The sequence below is a fragment of the Centruroides vittatus genome, unplaced genomic scaffold, assembly GCF_030686945.1.
Source record: "Centruroides vittatus isolate TY-2023 unplaced genomic scaffold, ASM3068694v2 contig_549, whole genome shotgun sequence".
NCBI classification, from domain to species: Eukaryota; Metazoa; Arthropoda; class Arachnida; order Scorpiones; family Buthidae; genus Centruroides; species Centruroides vittatus.
In genome coordinates, this window is record NW_027122325.1 from 725,490 (window position 1) to 749,901 (window position 24,412).

The 24,412-nt window shown below is 25.8% G+C and overlaps 1 protein-coding gene across 5 annotated transcripts in view; it reads right to left on the minus strand.

The window, feature by feature from the left end:
- LOC136978679 (kin of IRRE-like protein 3) overlaps positions 1–24,412 on the minus strand; it is a 50,673-nt gene that overhangs the window by 15,754 nt on the left and 10,507 nt on the right. For all 5 annotated transcript variants that reach the window (XR_010881269.1, XR_010881268.1, XM_067274428.1 and 2 more), the window contains exons 2-4: positions 9,834–9,991; positions 6,207–6,542; positions 4,712–4,822 (exon numbers count right to left, since the gene is read on the minus strand). Coding sequence is in view for 3 of the 5 variants with exons in the window: in XM_067274428.1 (XP_067130529.1) it covers positions 4,712–4,822; positions 6,207–6,542; positions 9,834–9,912 (526 nt within the window). In the remaining 2 variants the exon portion in view is untranslated. The remainder of the gene's footprint in view (positions 1–4,711; positions 4,823–6,206; positions 6,543–9,833; positions 9,992–24,412) is intronic.

Genomic DNA, 24,412 nt, shown 5'->3' on the forward strand with positions numbered 1-24,412 from the left:
ATTCACGAATGAACCATTAGACCCGATAAATCAAAAGTGTGCGCGTTATATGTGCACATTCAGCCATAATCGAAATGGACGACAAATGCCAGTTCTCGACAATTTCGTGAATGTTCTAACATTCGTACAATAATATCATTGTCAAAATGTCGATAATGTTTGATACAATTATCGTTCTAACAGTGTTTTAATGAATTAAATACTAATGTAGTATTTCAGCAGATGTAACTAAATATATTAGTAACAGATGCTCCTACTGTATTAGTATTCCCATCGTCAGAGCTGCTTATAAACAGAATTTCCGATGTTTATAATCATGCAACCTACACAATACTACATTTATTTAATATCTTCAGATTTATCCTTTCATTTTCTAAATTTCCTTACAGATTCATAAATAAATAGAACAGATAAGCTATGAATTTCTTATATATTCCTATTCTAAGAAGATGAAAATTATTAATAAATATTTATACAGAAACTTTGTTACATTTAAAATAAAATAAAATTTCTTTTAATCAACACATTAAAAATCTCCGTTCTCCATCTGCTTAAATATTCAAAATTCTATTTTCATTCTTGCGATAATCATAAATAATTTATGTTCTTTCATATAATAAAATGCGAAAAGTTTAAGCGATGATTCTAGGAAAAAATCCCAGAAAAATGTTTTTTATATTAAACGATTAATTAAATTATTTTCAATGTTTACTTTCCATTCTTTCTTAAATATATTTTTTATGATATAAAAATTATTCGATATTTTTAAATTTAATTGTGATCGTTTAATTCATAAATAATAAAACATTGAAGTAATAATTAAAAAGACTTTTAATAAAAGTTTAATCCTAGTATAAGTTATATAAATATCTAGACAACGCTTGAATAATTTCGATTAATGCCATGTTATATTAGTGAAACCAGTTAAACTACTATAAAGAATAGTGGAGATGTTTGTAGGATATAAATCTACAGATAATTAATTAGAACTGATTGTCTTCTTTAAACTTTTATGAACTAGATATGTTTTTTTTTTTTTTTTTTTTAGTTCCTTCGAGCACATCTATGAGATTAATGAACTTTTCTATTACGGAAAAATCTATAATTATTCATCGAGCATCCTTCATTGTTTTTTAGTTCTGTAACAAATTTTTGGCAAAGAAATAGACACGTAACTAAATGAACCAAAGATGGATGACTTCTAGATTTTTGCTTCCAATGAAAAATAAAAACTATCCTTAAAAATATTTATTATACTCGACGTGTATCTCATTCATGAGATAAATATTACTTTTTTTTTATTTTACCCTTCAGATAATGTGATTGATATTTATTAAAATAAAATATCGACGTTATTAAATTTTTAACGGATGCGAAATATGATTTTTATTCATTATTTTTTCTTCTTATTTTTTAAAAAGATGCAAAGAATGAATTCGTAATATAACTTTGACATAACTCAAGTTTATTGCTTAAATAGACTGCATGCAACTACTGAATTGTTGTATCGATAACAAATAAAAGCATTTTGTGAATATTTAATGAAACAAATTAACCGTTTATTTTATTCTTGCTATATATTCGAATAACGTATAAATTCATCTTTATTACTTTTAAAAAAATCAATATGATTTTATATTATTTTAATAATCTGTAGAAATATATTCGGTTCTAGCTAAAAGTAAATTTCGTATACGGGTGAAAGTACTTGTTATATTTCATCTAAACTTTAATTAATTTGATCCTCGTGGGTGGCATAACCTCGCTGCGAAAAGAGTTTTCAGATTTAGGACATAAGTCGAAAATGTAACGGTTATTCTGACGACTGAGAGAAATCAAGCATAACGAATGGATACCAGGAAAATGTAAGATAATGGGAGATAGTGCCAAATTCTGATGCCAAAATTCTGTTAAATAATAAAAGAAGAAAAAACGTAAATCGAAAAAAAAACATTAGATATTATTTCAACTAAACGAGTAATTTGTTTTTAATTAACGAGAAGCAAAACATTTTAGGTCCATGTTTTACTTTTACTATATTTTTCATTTTAACTACTTTAATTACTGCATTAAATCAAGTTTTATTCATTTCCAGATCTTAGATTTAGTACTTATAATAAAAATAAGAACAAAAAAGAAAATATCTTAAATGAAATAAAAATAAAACTTAATTAATTAAACTTCTAGAACAATTTTGAAAATAAACGAAAACATTTTTTAATTAAAAAAAAATATTTAAAAAATTTATAAATAGTTTTATTTTTAAATTATATAGATGTTAGAGAAGCCAAATAAGTGTTAACAAACTACACATAAACAAAGGAAAACTCTTCATAGACGTGAAAATATTATAAGAATTTTATTTCAATTTTCGCTGTTTGATATAGGCCTAATAATCTCAGGAAATCTCTCGAACATAAACCTCTTCTTTTTTATTTTGATTTCCTTCATCCTCAAACTTTTAAATAGAAAAACTCAACATTAAGCCTTATGTAAAAAGCAATAAAGAAAACAATTTTTTTTTTTTTTTAAATTCAATATTATAAATATTAAAAGTTGTTTATTTCTCTTTTAATGATAATTGAAATGTAAATTAAAGAGCTGTTTTAATCTTTAATTAATTCTCTTATCGAAAGGGAAACTGGCTGCGTATTACAAATATTCTTCGCTGGAGATTCTTAAAGCACTAAAAAGTTTTACTGTAATGAAGCTTTGTATATATCTAACATCTCATTTTTATGGACAATTTTTTTTTTTTTCTAATTTCCCCTGAATTCATGAAAAAATATTTTAGATGAGTAAATGGATAGTAACAGCAATTATTGTAATATCTTTTAATTAAAAATTATATGCAATTTAAGCATAAATTAATTTAAAAAAATAACAAAAATGGCCTTTTTTAAATCAGCATTAAATTAATCAATTGAAAATTAAAGTTTGCAAAAATTAATGCAATACAAAAACTGAAAGAAGAAAAAAGTGTGAGATATTTTAGTTGTTCATTTACTAAAATCATGATCTGTCTAGTGTAGATGAGTCCCGAGAGACAACAGATATCCCCCATGTACTGTTCTTTCAAATAGCTTATAATCAATTAAGTTATTTTTGATGATTAAATCTTTTTTATTTCCTCCTTTCCTACAAAAGATTAAATTTAGTTCATTTGACAGAATTTCAGATTATAATGAATGAAATTCAATCACATAATTGGCTAATTATTGCATGTTATATAATGAAAAAATAAAATAAAATTAACTGAAAGAGGAGAATTTTTCTGAAATTATGAAAATGTTGTAATCAGTAATGTTGCTTTTGATAGCCGGTATAAAAAGATTTAAATAAGAGCCTATTTGAAGACATTATTGTGTAAAGAGATAGCTCATTTGTTGCCCGATTCCTGCAAGTTATTTCATCTGAACCAATCTCGATTTAAAAGAAATAAAATACCCAGAGGGACTACTTACACGCTCATTTTTCAACTTCGCTTCATTGAACAAAGCTAAATAAACTGCAGAGTTTTTTTTTTAAATGAAAATCAACTTTTTTGGCCCTTCACGTTATTTTGATTATAAATAAAAAAAATATTAATATCGACTATAATTCATTTTAGTTTTTTTACATGCTCTTTAGAGCTACTTAAATACATAATTATCTAAATTGGTTTATTATGATTTTTTTAGATAATCGGTTTTCTTCTTACCAGTCATTCTTTAACTTTAATATTAGAAAAAAATAATAATATAAAAAATTTGACACATCTAAACTGCTTCCCGAAGATTAATGCTCGATTGTACAGTATTATTAATATATATTATAAAATAATCCGTAATCATTTAAATTGATAATCAGTTTCATAATTTTAATACGCTGTTTAAAAGTTTTTGTCGATAAATATTAAAATTTGTAAATAAAATTTTGAAGAATACAAAAAAAAAGGTGAAATTTAGTTATCAGGATGAAAAATTGTTAACTGTTTTAAAATACGTGATCTGTGCTTAAGAAGATAAGAAGATAAAAAATATTCTGAAAAATATATTCAATTTAAAGACATTTGATCGAATTTAATGATTGTTTCGTCTTTTAAATCATCGCAGCCTCTTATCATCTGCATAATACCAACATTCACATTTACAAGATAATGAATCCTTTCCTGTTATTATCCTATAATAGTAACCTGTACTGTGGCAACAATTTGCATTGCCATTCGTACGTATGATATGCAAAGTGAAAATGATTTTTGATCTTTCCATTCTTCAATTGAACAAAAAATCTTTTTGCTATGTCAGCATTTTTTCTCTTAGTTTTCAATACTGAAAGATAAATTCCAGACATCGTTAGCATTTTTGATCTGGTTTAATGTTTGAAGGCGCTTACAACTTCCATTCTGAAAGTTTACAGTGTAATTTAAATATGGAGTCCTTGCATTTAATTAGTAAAATATAACTAAAGAAATTTAACACGATTTAAATCCATAATTAATTTAATTCAATTGTAATAATAAATCAATTACATATTATATTCGGTTTTCCAACTAGATTTATCTAAAAGGTTAAAGTTATTGTTAAAATATCTCTCTATATCCAACTAAGAAGCGTGTTTAATATAAACAGGAGAAAGAATTTTATTTTATATTTAAAAATAAACTTAATTTTTCCAAATGTTATAGAATTATTTAATAAAACAAATTACTTCGAGTTATGTAAATATTTACCTCCAATACCATCGCATTTGAGTTGTACATCTGCACCTTCATCATACGGCCCTATGATACCAGACATCATCTGATCTTTGTCATCAGTGATGATAGTTTTTTCCGGAGGCACTGACAAAATATATATGTTTTTAATCAACGTTAATGGCTTTCTAAAAAAACTAAATAAAAACATAAATAAATATAATATAAAATATCGTATTTATAGATACGAAAAGACTTAATAGAATTTTCAGATTTTATATAGTCTATAAAATTTCCGATAAAATAAATAAGAATATTATTATATATACCAAAATTTCTTAAGCATAAAATTGATAGATGATTATAGAAGACAGGAATAAGCAATTTCAGTAAGAAATAAAATATAAGATAAAATTTATTACGCGACATGATAAATCTCTCAATTTTATTTAGTGATATTCAAAGTTTTAAAATAAAAATAAATAAATTACGTTATATTTATCCAATTATAAACTATTCTCAATTTGTTGTATATTAGCATATAAGATATTTAGAACAGTTTAAAAATGTAAATTTAAAGACCAAGAGTAACCTAGACCAAAAGTTCTGTCTAGCAATTTTAGCCGAAAGTAGATTAGATTTCTGTTCACACTCAGATGTCACGCTTCGAATGAAAAAGTCAGCAAATTGACGAAAAGTTAATAATCTCTGGTATCTTGCACTAGTTAGAGAACTGTTTACAAGGCCTTACTGTATATCATAAACAATATGTAGTTGGATATGATCCAAAATGTTTTTACTTGTTTCCTTGATTAAAGAGTGCTTGTATAAATTCGAGATAAATTCTATAAATTCTTTATATAACATTTTTTTTTTTTCGCATCAAAACAGAGTCATTACTGTAAGTAAAATGTGATTGATTTATATAGGATGTTCACAAATAATATATACATTAAATTAAAGTAGAATATACTAAGGCAATAAATCTAAAAGTAATAATTTATCACAGAGAACAAATTACTCATTTCTATTTTATTTGAAGAAATTTTATGAGATGAAAATGGTGTTTTATAAAAAGGAGTTTACAATATTATTGAACATTAAAATGATTCTTATATAAAAAGCTTTATTAACTAGAATAATTATTTGCAATCAAGATAATAAAACGAGAACAAAACCTTAGAGTTAATTGAGTTTATACCCAAGAGGTTATAAAGATCAAGTTCTTCAATTAAGTAGACACATGAAAGGAAAGTTGCCTGTTCATAAGAACTAAATCTAAAATGATAATGGTTCTGTTACAAAATACTTCATTTAGGTTCTAAATAGCATATAAATGAAAATATAAAATTTAAATATAAGATCGGATTATATTTAACTGTTTTAGTTATTAATGGTCATTTGAATAATGAGATGCTGTACAGTACATTTAAAAAACTTATTGCAATCTCGCTAATATTAAGCAAGACAACCTGATTAATTTATCCAAAAAATTAAAAAGTTACGGTTAAGAAAGAGAAATTGAATTTACCTGTAACATTTAAAATAACAGTGGAACTGTAAGTTCTTCCCCATCTGAAATCAACTCGACATCTATAAATGCCTTCGTCGTCTTCACGAACTGGTTCTATCCTTAAAACAGACGGTTCTGCAATCATATCGAATACCGCTCTCGACAAGAGTGAATCTGAAGGAAAATGTTTTGCTTGGTCCAAGGGGCTATTTCTGGTGTCGATACTGTACATTGGTACTCTTGAGTCTCCTTTGTACCAAAGTACAAGAGACACTTTGTCATTCGGTGAAGGCACACTGATGTTGCAAGGTAATTCACCCTTCCCTCCTACTACAGCATGGTACTCTGGAGGTGCTTTGAAAATAGAATAGCATTCTTTGAGATATTCTTTTTCCGAATGTAAAGTTTTTATTGTTATCTTTATATACTCTCAAAATAACTTCAGCATTAACTTAAAATCATATATAAAGTATAAAAATAATAATAAAAATAATAATAAAAATAATATTAAACGTAATTTATGTATTAAAATAATAAAAATAATATTTATAAAATAAATGTAACCCTCATAACTAAATAAATTATTTAAAATAATTAAAATTTCATTAGTTTTCCCTCCACAATATATTAATTAATAATAATAATAATAATAATAATAATAATAATAATAGAATTAAATCAATATCAAATAAACAGCTATCCGTAAAAAATTATACTTTATAAATTTTATTTTTCGTGTACAGTACATGCTCATAAATAAACAATGTACACGGCTATAAAATATCATACTAGATTTGCTTCGTGAGCAAACCGGATAAACAAGAATAATCATTTTTAGAATGTGCTTCAATTTTGGATTGTTAAAATGCAAATTGGTGGTGTCAGTTATTTTAGAATACGAAAATATCTTAAACCAGCACGCAAACATTATTACTATTATATGATCCGGCCTTTCCTGTCGTGAAATTTGCCACCGTCAGAGATAGAACAATAAATTTAGAAAATTTTATATTCAGTACGCACTTGTTTCATTCGTATCGATTAAAATTTTTGTTTATGTTTATTAAAATCGAAATTAGTTTTTAAAGAATTTCATAAAAATTATTTTTTCTAAACCAATTTATCAAGTAAATTATTCAGAAATTCATGAGATAAAAAAGAAAAATCACCAAGGTAGGAGGTATATTCGGTACACGTTTCCGGTAACACTATTCTGGTTTCTTTATATAACACAGGCATGTGCAATTTTTCGGGTCGAGGGCTGCATATAAAGGTTTTAGAGTACCCGTGGGCCACGTTTCCCACATTGCCTTGTGGCATTATAAATTCTATCCTTAATTCAGATATAGTGTAATCGAGTAACGTTAAATCCGTGGTAATACAAACATTTAGTAAGAATATTTGTCTTATTTTGATGTAGTATGGGGATCGTCGGAATATATCGACATCAAAGCAAGGAGATCCATCGAGATTTCTTTAGAGTTAAAATATAAGTGTAAGAGTTTATATGCAGATGGGTGATTTATAAAACATAAGAACTATTTCGTATTATGGTTACTCATAAATCAAGTCATTATTCTTACGACAGTGAAAATCCAATCCCATTTATCTTCGAAAGTTGCCAGTGAATCAAACCGTAATATAAGTACCATCCAGCACTTTTTCCATCATATTTTGGTAACAACTTATAGAAGAGTGTATACATCAATCTTTGTCAGGTGAGAAGAAATAAAGAAAAGAGTTGCGGCTTCCTTTAAATATTCCTACCGTCTAACCTATTAATCGTTAGTTTGCCATATTTCGTTATTTGATTGATTACACTTGAGCCTTCTTAAATCTTGCACACTTAATAACAATATTATTGCAATTTGTACACGAAAATGCGATTTTTGATTCAATCCGAGAGATTATTTGGATTTAACTTACGTGACAAACTAATCCTGATTGAAACGACGGAATTAAGAAACAGTTTACCACTAAATTATTTAATTGAATGTTAGTTTAAAAGATTCTTGTCAATCATTTCGGTAATTAACATATCTGATTCATTAAAATTAAATCTGTTCACGTCCTACATTCAGTATATTTGATAGTGAAGAGAATTTAGTTCTGACATACAGAAGACATGAAGATAATAACCTGATGTCGATCATTAGTTGCAACTACAATGTGGAGAAGCTCATTACATCGTAACATTAACGTCATAAGAAGTGTGGAAAAAGGAAATGGAAGAACTTACACGACAATTGCTGTAGTAGACAATTAGAAATAAATCTGAATCGGGTGACATCTGACAATCCCAGATCCTTGTTTTGATATATTTTCTCTCTTTGATAAAAGTACATTAAACACTTTGATTAATCAACGGTTCATCGCTAATTATTCTCAGAAATTAAAAGTAAGAACGAATGTAAAACTGCGGACGGTGCATAAAACATCTTCAATATATGATAAAAAGCTGTTTCAGCTTACGTTGAAAATATATTATTTAAAGTATAGGTTTGAGGAAATATCTCCGGGGCCATTATTAAAAAATTCACTGTCTATATTTCTTTTGAAAATATGTGCAAGGAAAGCATTTTAGTGTTGTTGAAACCTTTTTTTCTTTACTTTTTTGAAAATATATCGCTTGTATTGTATATATGTTCTTTGAAAGAGGATTTACGTTAAATCTGTGGTTTTTATCCAATTTAAACTTCTTTTCTAAAATCCCACATCGATTGAATAATAGTTACAAAATATTAAAAAAAACTACTTTTGAAAATACCTTAACACATTTTTTAACCTAAAAACCCTAAATTCTTTGTTTTTACCCCGTGGAAAGTATTACTCACAGAAATAATGTACTACTTTTAGGTAAAAAATTATTTTATATATAATTTATCTATCGAAGACATATAAAAATAGCGGATTTTTAATAGAAAAAGAAATAGTTTTAAAATGTAAATAAACCTATGCATTGAAGGTTTAAGGTGAGCATTCAACATCAGAATAATTGTAATTCGTTGAATACTTAATTCGCTTGAGAAATATTCAACGAAATCTTCACAATATATAATAATACGATTAAGCTTTAAAATGAGTTAATTGGTAAAGATGTATTTAGTATATATCAGAATTTGCAATGATTAATATTGTTAGTAGAGATGACCATGCAAATTTTAGAGCGTGGTATTCCTCATCAATCTGATCAGCACTTGTCATGTGTCAAAACGATAGAATTTCGAATAGATTAAATTACCAAATTCTCGTAATCGTATTAACGCAGAATATCTAATTTTTTAAAATAATTTTAATTAGAAAAATTAAAACGTTGCATGGAGTGAATTCTAAATCGTTGTAAACATTCTATTTTAAGATATTTAAAAAAAAAATTCCTAAAGAAATAATTTAATTGCTGTTGAAAGAGAAAATACTGAATTAATTTGTTGCTTTTAAACAATTCAGTTCTTGCTAATTTGGTTATTTAATGTTTACAATTCCATTAGAAACAACCGACTAAACTGATTATCAAAATACACAATTCAAATGAAATACAAAAGAATTCTAACTTAAAATTTTGATTTTAATTTATTTTAAAGATTCAAAAATTGTTTACAACGATATTACTCTCATTAAAGATAGAAATTAAAGCTTATTACTTACTTGTTCCTTGATGTGTAAAGTGAAGAATCGCTACAAGTAGTAAAATGACCTTGATAAAATAAGAATCTCGACATTCCATGTCTCAAGCTCATTAAATTTACTGAGCAAAAGCCTCCATTAATCGGAGTATTCTTCGAGAAATAAAGTCTCCTTTAGAACTATAAAGAACAATGTAATTATTAATTTCGCTCGAAATAATATGAATAAAACTTTATACATGAAATTTCAAAATAAATAAAAGGTTATACTTTATAAATTTTAATTAAATATATTAATAATATATTATGCTGTTTAATGATAGAAAGTTAATAAAAGTAAATGAATCATGGTAATAATAATTATTCATTTATGCATAGATACACGGAAAATGAATAATCGTGTATAGGGCTAGTTTGTAAGTTGTGTAAGTGTAGGATTAATTTTCAGTATACCATTTATAACATTGCGGTTATCATGCTAATTTGGTCAAATTTATAGATGAAAAGTAGCTTCATCAGCTTACTTTGTAAGCGTTTTTGATACAATATTAGTGGAAGTCGATGACGATAACTCATCACTTTTATCTCACCATCCGGTTAGGTTGGCGTTATGATCAGATTTATTATTACGATCGTATTTATATTTATAATGGCGCAACATCATCAAACAAAGTATTTGAATAAAACAATAGAATGTGCCACTTTCGAGACGCTATAACGATACTTAAGCCGATATCGGAACGCATTTAATACTCGACAAGGTTATGGTTATCAACGGTTAAATTCATCTCCTTTCCTACAAGTTTTATTCAAGAGTGGTATAAATTCAATAGAGCATGTACAGTAATTAGCGGCCAATTTACATAGGAAAAGGCTGTGATTAAGCACTCGAACCGCATTGATTTCTTTCGCTGTTTACTTTTAATGCATTACGTTTTCGTTTATTATTATTATTTTTAATAATTTTTTTATTTCAGAGGATTAATTTCAGAAACTTCCATCTACCCAAACCATTAATCGTTTATTATTAATTAAAAAATGAACATTTCTGCATTTGTATATTCGCTTAGAAAAAATTATTGTTCGAATAGTAAACAGCATGTTTATTTAATGCAATTAACATTTTCTTTTTGGTTCGGTTTTGTCAGGCAATAAGTATAATAAATTCCTTAACGACTATTAGGAAAATTTTAACGAGAGAAAATAAAGGTTAGGAAATGTAATGAGCGAAAATAAACGATGCATTATTTATTACCAATGGTTGAATAAAACTGAAATTATTATTGAACAATGTAAACAAAGTAAATAATGATAATGACCATTTTTTATTTCCTAAGCCATTACAGAAAAAATAGAGAAAAATAATATCTTTATAAAAAGATTATTTCGTTATTTTCAGAAAGAAAATTTAAAGTGTAAATGCAAGAAGCATGTCATAATTGGATGAAGTAATCATAATTGTATAGTTGTCAAAGATACGGTGTATTGCACGTCATTGTTGCACTTGCTCTGAATCATATGATTGATGTAGATACACTTCATGCACTAGCTTGAAGCAACTTTATGTCGTACAAAAAATATAATATGATCGCTGACAACAGACAAAAAGTGATTCAATACTATCTGAGAATTAAATATGAATCGCGATATACAAAATAAAAACCGGAATGTAATGTACCATTTCTTTTCCAGGATAAATAGAAAGTAGTAGCAAAAGAATTTCTTACACTTTATTTATCTTGTAATGCTGTCACCGTAGCTAAAATATTTTTGATGGAGTGTTATTTTGACTAACTCTTCGTTTTTGAATTGCAGATTAGTTGTTTCCTCGACGTAAAATTTCATTTTATTTTTTATTTTTGTTCTTTTTCTTTTTAACGTATACGTATAATTTTAATTAAATTCCTTTATTGGAAAAGAAAAATAAAAATGAATAAATGCATTTTATTTTTCTAAACATTAAAAATATAAAATGTATTGTACGAATCGTGTAGTTAAAAATGCAATACCACAGAAACAACGTTGTAACTCTTGTTTGATTTTTAAAATATTTGAATCGAATGTAAACCAGAGTTTGCATTAAGAAATAACCTTAAGTTGTTTCAGAAAAAACATTGCACAACACAAGTACGAAAGTTAAAAGTATTTGATGTCTTACTCTGAGATAAACCGAGATAAAATTTCTGGTTACAACATTTTATAAGAATATGGATTGCTTTCAGTCATATATTTAGATTTTAATGAATGAATAATAAAATACTAGTTTAAATATTTCCCGAGGAAATATAGTATGCACTCGTCAAGAATAACGCTCTCGTTCCGTATTTAATGTATAATAAACATGGGTAATCGGCTATAAGAATCCAGTATTAGTGATTTATAGCCCCATAAGCAAAACTAGGCATTCATTTGATAAACTATTATTAATAATAAATTTATAATTTTAGTTTTGAAACCAAGCCAATTCTTTTCGAAGTTATAAATTTTATTCGAAGCTTTAATATTATAACTAGTTAAAACATAAAAAATAGAAGTAAAGGCATATAGTTTGCTGCAGGCAGAGAAAATACACGAACGGAAAAAGCGGAAATATACGAAGTTGCAAAGAAAAAATTTCAAAGAACATAACAAAGCTTATATTGTTTTATACGTATTAAACAATACATTCATTGCCCGGGGAGTTTAAAACTGCGACTTATATGATTGTGTGGAATTTTATATTTTGTTTTATAAATGGAATAAAAATACTTTAGATATTGATTAAATTAAAAAAGTTTAGATAAATGAAAACTATAATTCGAATCTTTAATCTGTTGATGCATTTTTGAAAGTAGAAATAGGTGACAAATTGTAAAGAAGGAATCTGCTTGTTAAAGTAATGTCACGTATAGAGGAAATCCAAGCATTAAGTGTCTTTCGTTTCATTCAATGCAATTAACTTTTCTAAAAGCATCAATTGATACTTCCTTATTCTAGTGAATCAACTTCAGAATCCTGATATCAACTTTCAATCCTACTCGAAAATTATTTGTTCATTTTGGTTTAGCTTATATTTATGACATGAAGTTAGTAAAACTTAAAATTCCTTCTCATTATATTAAATATCTCCAAATTCGTTTTTCTTTTCTAAATCTCTTTGAAGTAGCACGATTATCTACGTTAGCACAGCATTTGCATGATGGCACCTTATTTGCGGAGTTTAAAGACTTTTCGAATCTGTTGCCAAAAATTAAATCGATAATGCAATATTCAAATAAATTTAGCTTAAACAACTTGAAAGAATATTTTTACTAAGATCATTACATGCTGAAGACATTCTAATGAAAACTATCTACGTGGATATAATGTTGTTATCACTATTGTTTTTTTATAATTCTTTTACCTTTTTTGCAATTAATTTCAACTTAATTATAATTAAATTTCTTTTTGGCAATACATTGTCGTCTAAATAGCGTTATTTTTATTTTTAAATCCGATCTAACTAACAAAATAAGATGCAAATTAGTTGTTTTATATAATAAAATCAATATTACTTTACTGAATTATGTATTTATTTTTTTAAATTAATTTTATCTTAAAACATTTAATGCTAATTTAAATAGTATTTGAAATTAAAAATATTTGCTAGGTATTTACTGATATTCGATAAAGAAATTTATTTAAGAAAAAATTTAGAAAATCTCTAGTAAGTCCAAATTCCATTGAGACAAATATCAATATAAAATCATTTTTAAATCTAACTTAAACATAAAGTTTTTTCCTTTTTTCCCTTTAAATTCTAAACTTTCAAAGGTTTTAGGAATTATCGTCTATCAATGCGATGATATAATACTGTTTTAAGTTCTTTAAAACTAGGAATTTTGAAAACAAAATTTGTTTCAATCCTAATCTCATTAAATTCTAAAAATTATATTGGAATAAAGTTTAAATATTCAACTAGTAATCACAAAATAAATGAAATATTCAAATACTAAAAATAATTTATTTAAAGAATTATTTTAACGAAATTATAACGATAAACAATATATACTAAAGCGTACTTAATTACGGGAAATAAAATAAAAAAAATTATTCGTAATTTCTCAATTTTAAAATAAAATATATAAAGTGATTCGACTGAATTTTTATTACATAAAACATCAAAAATTGGAAAAAATTATATATATATATATTTTTAACATCTCATGAAATTCTAAGTACTGGAAATTCTTCCTTGTTAGTTTTTCTCAATTTTGTAGTATGTACTGTATAAATACTTATACATCAGCTGTATTATTATTAAAAAGACAGCTGATGAATGTTTATTAATATTATTCTGTGGAATTAATGTAAATATTATGCATATAAGAATACAATATGTTACTTTTCATAATGGAAAACATATGATAAATAATGAAGGAAATAATTCACGAAGAAAGTTGTAAACATTATTACCTTCATTTTTTCTTTAATATTTTTTTGTCTTCATCATAAACTATTAGAGAATAACATATTCAAATATTAAAGAATAAGCTATTATAAATCAAAATAATAGTTCCTTTTTTTATTACTTTGTTTTTTTTTCTTTTATTTGCAGGTATATCAAAATTATAATAATGTATAATAAGAATATTAACATTAAACTTATTGAATCTTCGAAAATATGCAATAAAATAAATAAATGTCTTTAAAATAAATTATGTCTAATATATCTAATATATATAGAGAGAGAGAAATATTTATTAATAAATTTCGAATTTTTGTTAAAGATCGGTACAATCTTTTCATGATGTATCTTGTTAAGATGTAGTTCATTCCCTCTTCGTTTCTATCTAATGATCTCATTTTCTGTTTGTCTCTTTGCAAAGATCTTTTAGGATATCATCCTAAGGCTATTCAAAAAATCATAGATAAGGAAATGGAAAAGAAATACATAAAGAAATACGTTTGGTCGTTTTTTCTCTTTATAACTCTCAAGATATGATACAAGTTCGATTATTATTTTTTTTAGAAATATCGAAAAAATATCCAATGCGTAATTTCACTTAAATCTAAAAATATCATCTCGATACACGATCATTAGTATAAAAATATAATAATTTTTATACTGTTAAAAGTATACAAGTTATGTATATAGGCCTACATATAATTTTATAAAATAATTTATACGGTTATTTTAACGGAATTGCTAACAGAAAGAACAAAAACTTTCCAAAACTACTTATTCTCGAGAAGAAGGTACATGACAGAATAGACCTGCATTCCAGAGTGATGCAGGCGTCGGATGATTGTAGTGTTGGCTCTTTTTTCCTTATCTTGCCTGCACCTGCGATGTTCTGGCAATCTGCCACAGAACCATTAACAATATAGAGGTTTCAGATGGTTGATCTGAGAAGTTTTGCAGATGAAATTTAATATAAAAAGTTAATAATAAATCTAAAAATAATTTAAACTTTTCATTGAAAAGATATTAATATTAAAAATATTAAACTGTAAAAATTATCTGTATATTTATTATATGTTAAATGAAACTAAAACAGCAGATGACGTCTAAAACATTTTGGTAATTAAATTAATAATAATTTTCGTTAACGATAATTCACTTCGTGTTTTTATATTCAATTGTAATTTGAATTCTAAATTCATTTTGATATAACTTTATTTACTAAGTTTACAACTGTTGAAGATCGAAAATTTATTCGCCAGAACTTCGTGTAATTTTGAGTGAATTTAAACTAATTCGTGTTAAATAAGTTTTGAAGTGAAATTCTAAACTTGCGATAGTTACTAATAATGGGAAATAAACCATCAGATTAAAACAAATTCTATTACCGCATAAATTTCTATTAGATTCATTAAGAGGGAATATTAACTTTATTATCTAAAATAGTGAATTTATTATATAAAATTGTCTACATATCTTTTACTTCTACGGGTCTTATCGTAAATGTAAAACTCTTGGAATTGATTCTCCAAATGAACGATTTTCATTTGAATATTCAAAGTAATTTCGCTACCGTTCAAAGAATGGGATTAAAGTAATGGATTGCTTCAAAATTTAGTATTAATAATTGAAAACCAGTTAAATTGCACATATATTAAAGTGTAAAATAGCAAGAAATCTTTTAATAACTTTTCTTTTAAATATTTAATTTCTCTGTATTAATTACTTTATATGCGATCGATTCGGGTAAGTTTTATTTTTATAATTTGACAAAAATACGTCTAAGTGAAGCAGAACGTGGCAATGAAAGCAGTATCTCAAGAAGCTTCCAGGAAAAAAATCTAGAATATCTATATTTTCTTTTCTAGTTGGATTTTTTCAAGATAGTTCAGCGTCATTAAACAATCTAATTAAACTCATAAATCCTTCATAGAAAAGCTAACATAATTTTAATTCTAATAAGTAAAGAGAAACCATCTTGTCTAACACTTCTTTGAAAACAAATTTATAATTGAAAATGAATTGCTTTACTTTCATAATTAAAATAATGAAATTTGCAACAATAATTAAGGAATATTTATAACATTATAATTGTTAATTTTATTTGCTTAGTTAGGATGACAATCTATTATACAAAATTAAATTTTGAATTATACGTTCGTATATATTTATACGTATATATATGAAAAGTTATTTTAACTGTATAATTAATTCTATTGAATACTTTAAAAATAATTTTCTTTGAGCCGTAAAATTAATGAAAGGAATTTAAAACAAAATGCTCACTCTACCGAACAGAATTATACAAAATAGGAAAGATGATACACACTAAAACTCATTATCTTTCACACGATCGTTAACTGTGTGTGGTGGAAATTAATATTTTACATGGTTTGAATATGACTCTTAATGTTCAAAGATTTTTAAAACAGTAGATAAGATTATGGCACTGAGCCAAACGAGACAGTTAAGAAGTAGCCAGTACACTGGTAGGAGTAGATGAATTAAAAAAGAAAAGAAAGAAAACGCTTCACAGATTCACCTTTTGTGCTTAGCACTTTCGTTGTATGCATAAAACTTTCCAAATTTCTGCCACTTATCTAAATCTAGCAAAGGAAATCAACCGAAAAGTTCAAAACATACATTAATTCAATAATGTAATTTTATCTACATTTTACTTTGGGGTAATGATAAAATAAATTCGCAGCGAAACTTTCAAACTTTAACTCTATTAATGAGGCACTTATCAATTTGTCATGCTTAGAATACAATACACAATTTGTTTTAATAAAATCCCATTTGATAATTTCGATTTATTTGATTAATATATTTGCAATTTATTCAATCTAATCTATATTAATTATCACAGAAATAAAAATTTCAAAAATATACTGTTTATTTAATGTAACAAATTATAAAATATATTGTTTTCGAAACAATTTTTATATTGACGTTTATTATATCTAAAAATTTTTAATATTTTAAATTTAATATTTTTTAGGCATAAATTTGTCTTAGTTTCTCGTAAATTTTTCTAGATATGGAAATGCCTGCTATTGAATTTTAAAAATCATTTTATTTATCTATTGAATAATTTAAAGAATCTTTAATAATATTATTTAAAGGTTTTTTATTATAAGTAAAGGATAATCTTATTTAAATAAAGGGCATATCATTGTATAGGAGTTGCGATGAACGTTGCTTCAATACAAGTGAATTTATGAGAACCATTATTGTGCGAAGAATTGGAAGCAATCTTGTGTATGGTTGATCTTTTCAAATGTTGCCTACATAGGATCATAATATGTTGGTTGACATTATATTTGTCTGCAAGCAATATAACAGAGAGATTGCTCTAGGCAGAGGATAAGACTTCACAGAATAACTACTCCAATAATGTATTATTCCACTTGAAATATGTGCTGTCGCCAGTTTTAATAAGAAATTTAAGATTGATAATAGATTTCACTTAGATTTTAATTATAACCTAAGAAGAAAGAATACTTCTACTTTAAACCAGATACTTTTCTGTAGCAATCGAAACAAGAATTGTCGCCAAATATGAAAAAAATCGATAATAATATGCATTAATATAGTAATTCAAAAATATCTACACAGAAATTGATCAATAGCTAATGCAAATTTATTATTCTTAGAAAAAAATAATATATATGTAGACATGTATAGAAAAATTTGAAAGGTAAACTTGGCAGAGTAAATCAAAATGTGGAGCAGGTGCAAAAGGCCATCTTTTCAGACGGAAGAATTGGGATAATCATATTGGAGCCGGAATATCTGTTGTGAAAGTTAGAAACAGCAACATTGCCTTGAGAAGCTGGAATTCTGCTCAAATAAAAATATAGGAAAATTCGTTTATTTTTATACAATGTAAATGGAAAATTTCATATTAAAACGATCTTAAAATATACTGAGAAATCGATTTAATATCGCTTTTACGTTATTAGGCATATATAGTAGCTTTATATTCGATTATAAATCGAATTTATGAATGTTAGTATCCAGAAGTAATAAAATCCACACTGATAATGCTAGATAATTTAGATATTTAAATGTGAAACTGTTGTGATTTATTATGTATACTTAGTGTAAGGAGATTCCACAAACCACTTCATGTTATAGGACATTACTAAGATTTACTCAATTCTATTTGCTATCACTAATTTCCTTGGATATCGAGAGAAGATGAAACTAAGCTTCGAATGTTTGCCGAGAGCATCAACTTTAGCTATTTTTCTAACAATGAACCTGAGAAACATCATCTGATATCATTCTATAGCATTTGGAGGAGATTAATGAAAGATTCCTCACCTCCATAAGTAGAATAGTCATACTTACTTTGAAAGCTGATGCAGAAGAGTAGATAAAGAAAAATTTATCATTCCAGCAAATGAAAATTATCTTGACAAAGCTAAATGTAATATTTATAAGATTTTTTTAAAAATAAAACTTAAAAACGTAATTTATTCGTTATTTGTGCCGTATGTGAATTCAATTTTAAAATATTTTACATTAAATTTATTTTTTAACTTAATACAAAAATTTTTACTTGTAAAAAATATTTCTTATTTTTGAATTATTTATAAAGAATATAATAGATATGCACATTGAAGTATGGATATTAGAAAACGTTTCTCAAAAAACAGGTTGTGATTTCGTCAACTCTGTTCTAATTTTTAACATATAGGGCCTATCAGTTGATAACATTTTTATTATTTATAAGATACTGGTTATATTATTTATAAGATAATGTACTGGTTAGTGTGCCGATGCATTTGTACTTTTTTTTCCCGAATGGCATATACAATCGTTCAATATAAGCCAAATAAAAAGTCGTCACTAAGTAGTTAGAAATTACTTATTTAATTAAATTAAATCGGATTTCTGATTAACTTTATTTTGAATTTTTGAATTTCATAAGACTTCAGAATACAGAATTTTGAAGAATTCTGTCTTCTGTATTCAAAATTCTGTCTTAAATAAATTAAGACAGAAATGATATACAACAAAACTGTAATAGAATATTTTTATTTAAAAAAAAACACACTAAACCCATTTAAAAGTATCTATAAATAAAATAATCGAAAAAATCAATAAAAGTTTTATTTAAAAAATTAATTATATACATAACACTTGAAATTTTGAAACTACATATTGATATGATTGAAATTCGAAATTTTATTGTTGTAGTCTTTTACGATTGCTTGTAGTACAAACAGATGGAAGGAAAAATGGCTTTCCGCGTGGAAGGTTGGCTCATAACAGAGTGCAAAAACCTCATAGACATTCATAAATGCCCGAGGAAACTCTAAATAGACGAAACTAGTGGAATATTATTATCACTGAAATAGAATGCAGACAACTGATTACAGCAATACAGGAGACGGTAGAAATGTGAGAGATCGTTTCGTTCAATTCTAACCAATGGTACTATTACTAAATACATAAAAAATATCATAAGCTACTATTCTGCAAATTTAAAGATCGATACTGTTGCGAGTACAATATAAGATATTCGGATAGTAAATGACATAATGAAAATAAATAATTATTAACAAAAAGTTTTGCATTGGTAACAAAAAATATAATAAAAAGAACATGAGTCCATCAGTCAACTTATTCTATAAATATTATTGTATTGATGATAACTTACCACGTCATAATGAGAATCATTCAGTGTAAGTCATTATCTACTTTTTTAACTTTATAAAATAAAAATAAGCTAACTTTTAACTGATAAAATAAAAGTAAAATGGGAAAAGTTACAAGATGTTAAGAATCAGGTGCTTACTAGCAGGCATTTTCGCTTTTTATGTGGCGTGCACATCATATGTCGATGCGATACTTGCCAACAACAGTGATCGGATAATTTATTATCGCCATTTTTACCAATAAATTTAAAATGTTCTGTTATCGCCCAGTCGATGAATGAAAAATTTCGATATTCTATTTTGACAGAAAAGAATTAGTTTTTTTTATTTTTTTTATTTCGTTTTATCGACTTTGTTATGTTACGAGGGAGAGTCAAATACTATAGTCTATACTTTTATAGAATTTCCATAAAGATAAGATTCTAGAAGATTTCTAGATGATATTGAATTATAAATATGTAACAAGTTTTCTCAATACATTAACTTCTAATTACAAAAAGTAACTCGTACTATAATTATAGTTAGTGTTATATTCTTTAAAGAGTTTATGTAAATAATCGTTTCAAAATTAAACGTTTTATTATAATTATATAGTAGTAAAAAGTAATTAGTTGTCGTGATAGGTTTCAAACTCCAAATTTCGAACTAACTAATCAGAATATATACGCTTATAATTTGTTTAGAATGACAGATTTCTTCTATGTTCTATTCCTCTCTAGAGTTACCTTGCGACATAGTATACGGCAGCAGCAGTAGCAGCACTGATTTAAGAGCTTCTAGAATTGAACGATAATTTATACTTTTACCAAAATCCAATTTAAATAAAATATTGGCGTGCTTCTCTATTATTAAAGGATTCGTGCGTAAGGAATTTTCAAAAATCGATCGGAATTTGTATTTAGAATCCAAATAATCTTCGAAATAATCTATCTTAAAAATTAAAAATCAAACTTAACTATAGTCCAAATTTAAAAAATTTTTAAAAGAATTTTTTAATTTTATATAATTAAAAAAAGAAATTTAATACTACCTTATTAAAAATTTATTAATCTATTATTTTTTTAACAAAATCAAATTTCTAATATCGATTTTTCCATAAAATTTCATCACGATTCAATGTATTGATTTCAATAGATTTTATGAAATATATAAACAAGTTTAAACGAAAATTTAATTTTAAAATTATGATAAGGTTAGACCTGGTTTTAATTGAACTCTAACCATTGCAAATCCTCATAATTAGTTAAATTGATATAATTTAATACTGTATCGTTTTCGATTTATATGTATCTGAATTTAAACATCACACAATTCTTGTAATCTACTCCAGTCAAAGTTTTCAATATTAAAGAATACAGTAATCTTAGTTAAAACATTGTTTAACATTTTATTATATTAATTTGTAACAAAAGTAGTATAATGAGAAACGTTTCAATTATGTGAAATATCACTCAGATTTTTAACGAGATTTTATTTATAGTTTAATTTTTATAAAGAAAAAAGTTTTAAATTTGACACTTGATGTCCCTAGTATGGGAGATTAGCAGAATAAAGGTGTATCAAAGGAATTAATAGACAGAATCATCACTCATATCTAGACAGGATCAGAAACAGTATCAAAGCCTTTTTCTCATTTAATAGAAAACAGAGAATGGCTTACAGCAAGTTTTAGTGGCATTCAATTTAAAGAACAGCGATGAAAGTCAAATGATAAATGAGTATAAATTTAATGGAAGGAAGTATAGAAGATAAATACAAATGAGAAAAGCAGAAAAATGACGTAGCTGTCGTTTATGTTCGATTATTTGTGGTCGTTTGAAGACGAACATGTAATTGATATACTTTAAATCAATAAACTTCATACACCTGGAAATTTGAAAGTTAAAAATAGATATTTGCGGTCATAAAAATACACAGAAAGTCATCATTTAGTTTTTTTTAACATACGAATGGTAATCACGACATTTTTTAGCTCTTAATCAATACGACTGTACATATGTGAGGATCGTTACACAATAACTGTATCCAATTGAACAGGAGCTAAACGACTGTGTATATTTTGAATAGAATAGTAACAAAAGAGAATTTTATAAGTCTAAATTTGTTTCTGATGTAAGTAGTAATTTGATCCCATTGAAGCAATGATTTATTGTGATCAAGTAAAAAATATTTAAATAAAAGAAAAATGCAAACGTTTCAAGATGATTGTTTGCATTTTCCTTCTAAAATTTTCATTTTCTTTTATTTAAAATCAGATAAAATTGGATAAAGATTCATTAAGAACAATTCTGATTCTTTCATAGATCATTGTTAGCATAATTTTTATGTAATTCAACAAGATTCCAACTTAAGATAGCTACAAATCAGATTAACAAAACTAAGTCATTAAGACTAATGGAAAGCGCAATCTCTATAGTAGAAAGTTTCACAGATACCAGATGACTACAAATATCAAAGAGTGCAATTATAAAATGTAGATTCTTTGCCCCTCTTTTAATACATAACATCATCGTTTTTTTGGATTAAACGGTATTCATTAACAGAGCCGATACAGAAGAAATATCAAACAAAAAAAAAGTGAAACTATATTCTTTCAACGGATTAGAAAAAGATCTCTTTTGAATTTTTAAAATGCATTACAGGAAAGAATAATCGATCAAAAATTTTGTGCGAAATGTCAAAACAGTTACCGAAGATTCTCTACCAAAAATATATTTTTTTCATTTTTTTTTCTTTTTTTTTTGCTAAACATGTCAGTGCTATCGATCGAAAGAAACACAAGAGAAATATTTATTGTCCAAAGAAACACTCAGATAATTGTTAAAGATATCACAAATCTTTTCAGAGAAATCAATAAAAATGACATTTTTTAAGTTTATCTCAGAATAATCCGTAAAATTTTGATAATTATTGAAATTCATTTTTCATTCAGCGAAGTACTTTTATTAATTTAAAAATTACAAACTATTCACGTAAAATAAAATAAAAATGTTAATTTTCGAATATTAATTAATATATAACAAGTAAATTTTAAATTTTAAGTATTTTTTAAGAAGAAAAACATTTCTTCAAAGATGTGGAAGTTAATAAAGCTAGACAAACAACGAACAGTTACAATTCTGATCAGATTTGCAAATGAGCACGGCTTTTATGGCTGTATCTTTATATCTCTTCTCCAAGAAAATCCTATTAAAATTTTGGCAAAATCACTTCTTAACTCATTAGCAATTCCCCCTTGTTGCTTAATAAGAAGAAGGTTTTAAACTAAAGTTGAACAGGTAGTAGAAGAAAACATACTGTAACAGAAAATACCAGTAAAAGTATTTAATAGTCATGAATATGCATTAAATTATCCATTGCTTTTACTTATGAAAGAATCATAAAAGTACGTACTCCATTTTACAAACAAAGTTAATTAGATGGTTGTTAGTGTAAGGGTCTAAATTAATTAGAAAGAATTAGCTTGATGACCTCTTTACTTGTCTAAGTAATTGCGTTTGTCATTCGATAAGTAAAACCTACTTAAACAGGTCGAAAATACTTCTATTATGAGAATTTTAAAATATAGATAATATCAAGTTACTTTTGATTATAATATATTGCCTAATAAAAGAATATAAAAATACTGAACGTAGTTAATGCACTAACAAGCTAAACTGCAAAGCTAAGAAACAAATTGCTTACATAAATAAGACTTCCTCCAATCCCAAAAAATAGCAATATAAATTTTATAAAATAAAATGAAAATCTGGATTTTATCTACCGTTATTTCCTTTATTCTTTCATAAATAAATTGACTATACCATCGAATCAAATTGAATGCAATTACAATGTATGCAATATGATAAATTTTTATATAAATGATTCGCTATTGTTGCAAGACATTAAGATAATGAAATTTGTTGAGAATTTGCAAGTAGACACGAAATGCAAGGACGTGGTGATGTGTCATCAACAATTATGAAATGATTTATTAGAGATGACTGAGTTAATATTCAAATTTTCAAAATTCTCGGCAATTCTCACCTTCGCAGATATGATAAGCGAAATAGAGGAGTTAATGCTTAACTAAAATAACATTTGAAAATTTAACGACAATGGAATTTTCTCGAAATGTTTTCGAAATTAAAAAAAAAAAACAAATATGTTAATGTATACAATAACGCATCAAAGTGTGGATTTAAACTCCTTAAACTTAACATTTTCTTGTTTTAATTAATTAATATGTATTCATTTGTAGAAGATTAAATAAAGACTGCAAAAGATAAAATGTAAAAGTAATGTGAAATATAAACTATCCACACGTAAAATTTTCGACAAAGGAATAATTATGATTTGTGGAGTTTTCTTTTTATCGGAGTTTCATTATCATCAACTCTAGACGTCCGACAATTTTGTTCCTAACAAAAATTGCTACCTGAGATAATTGAAGAATGAAAGAGTTAATAAATAGAAGATTAAATTGGTTCAACAAACCTTCAATTTCCGAGTTTCGAAACTGTGTCCTAC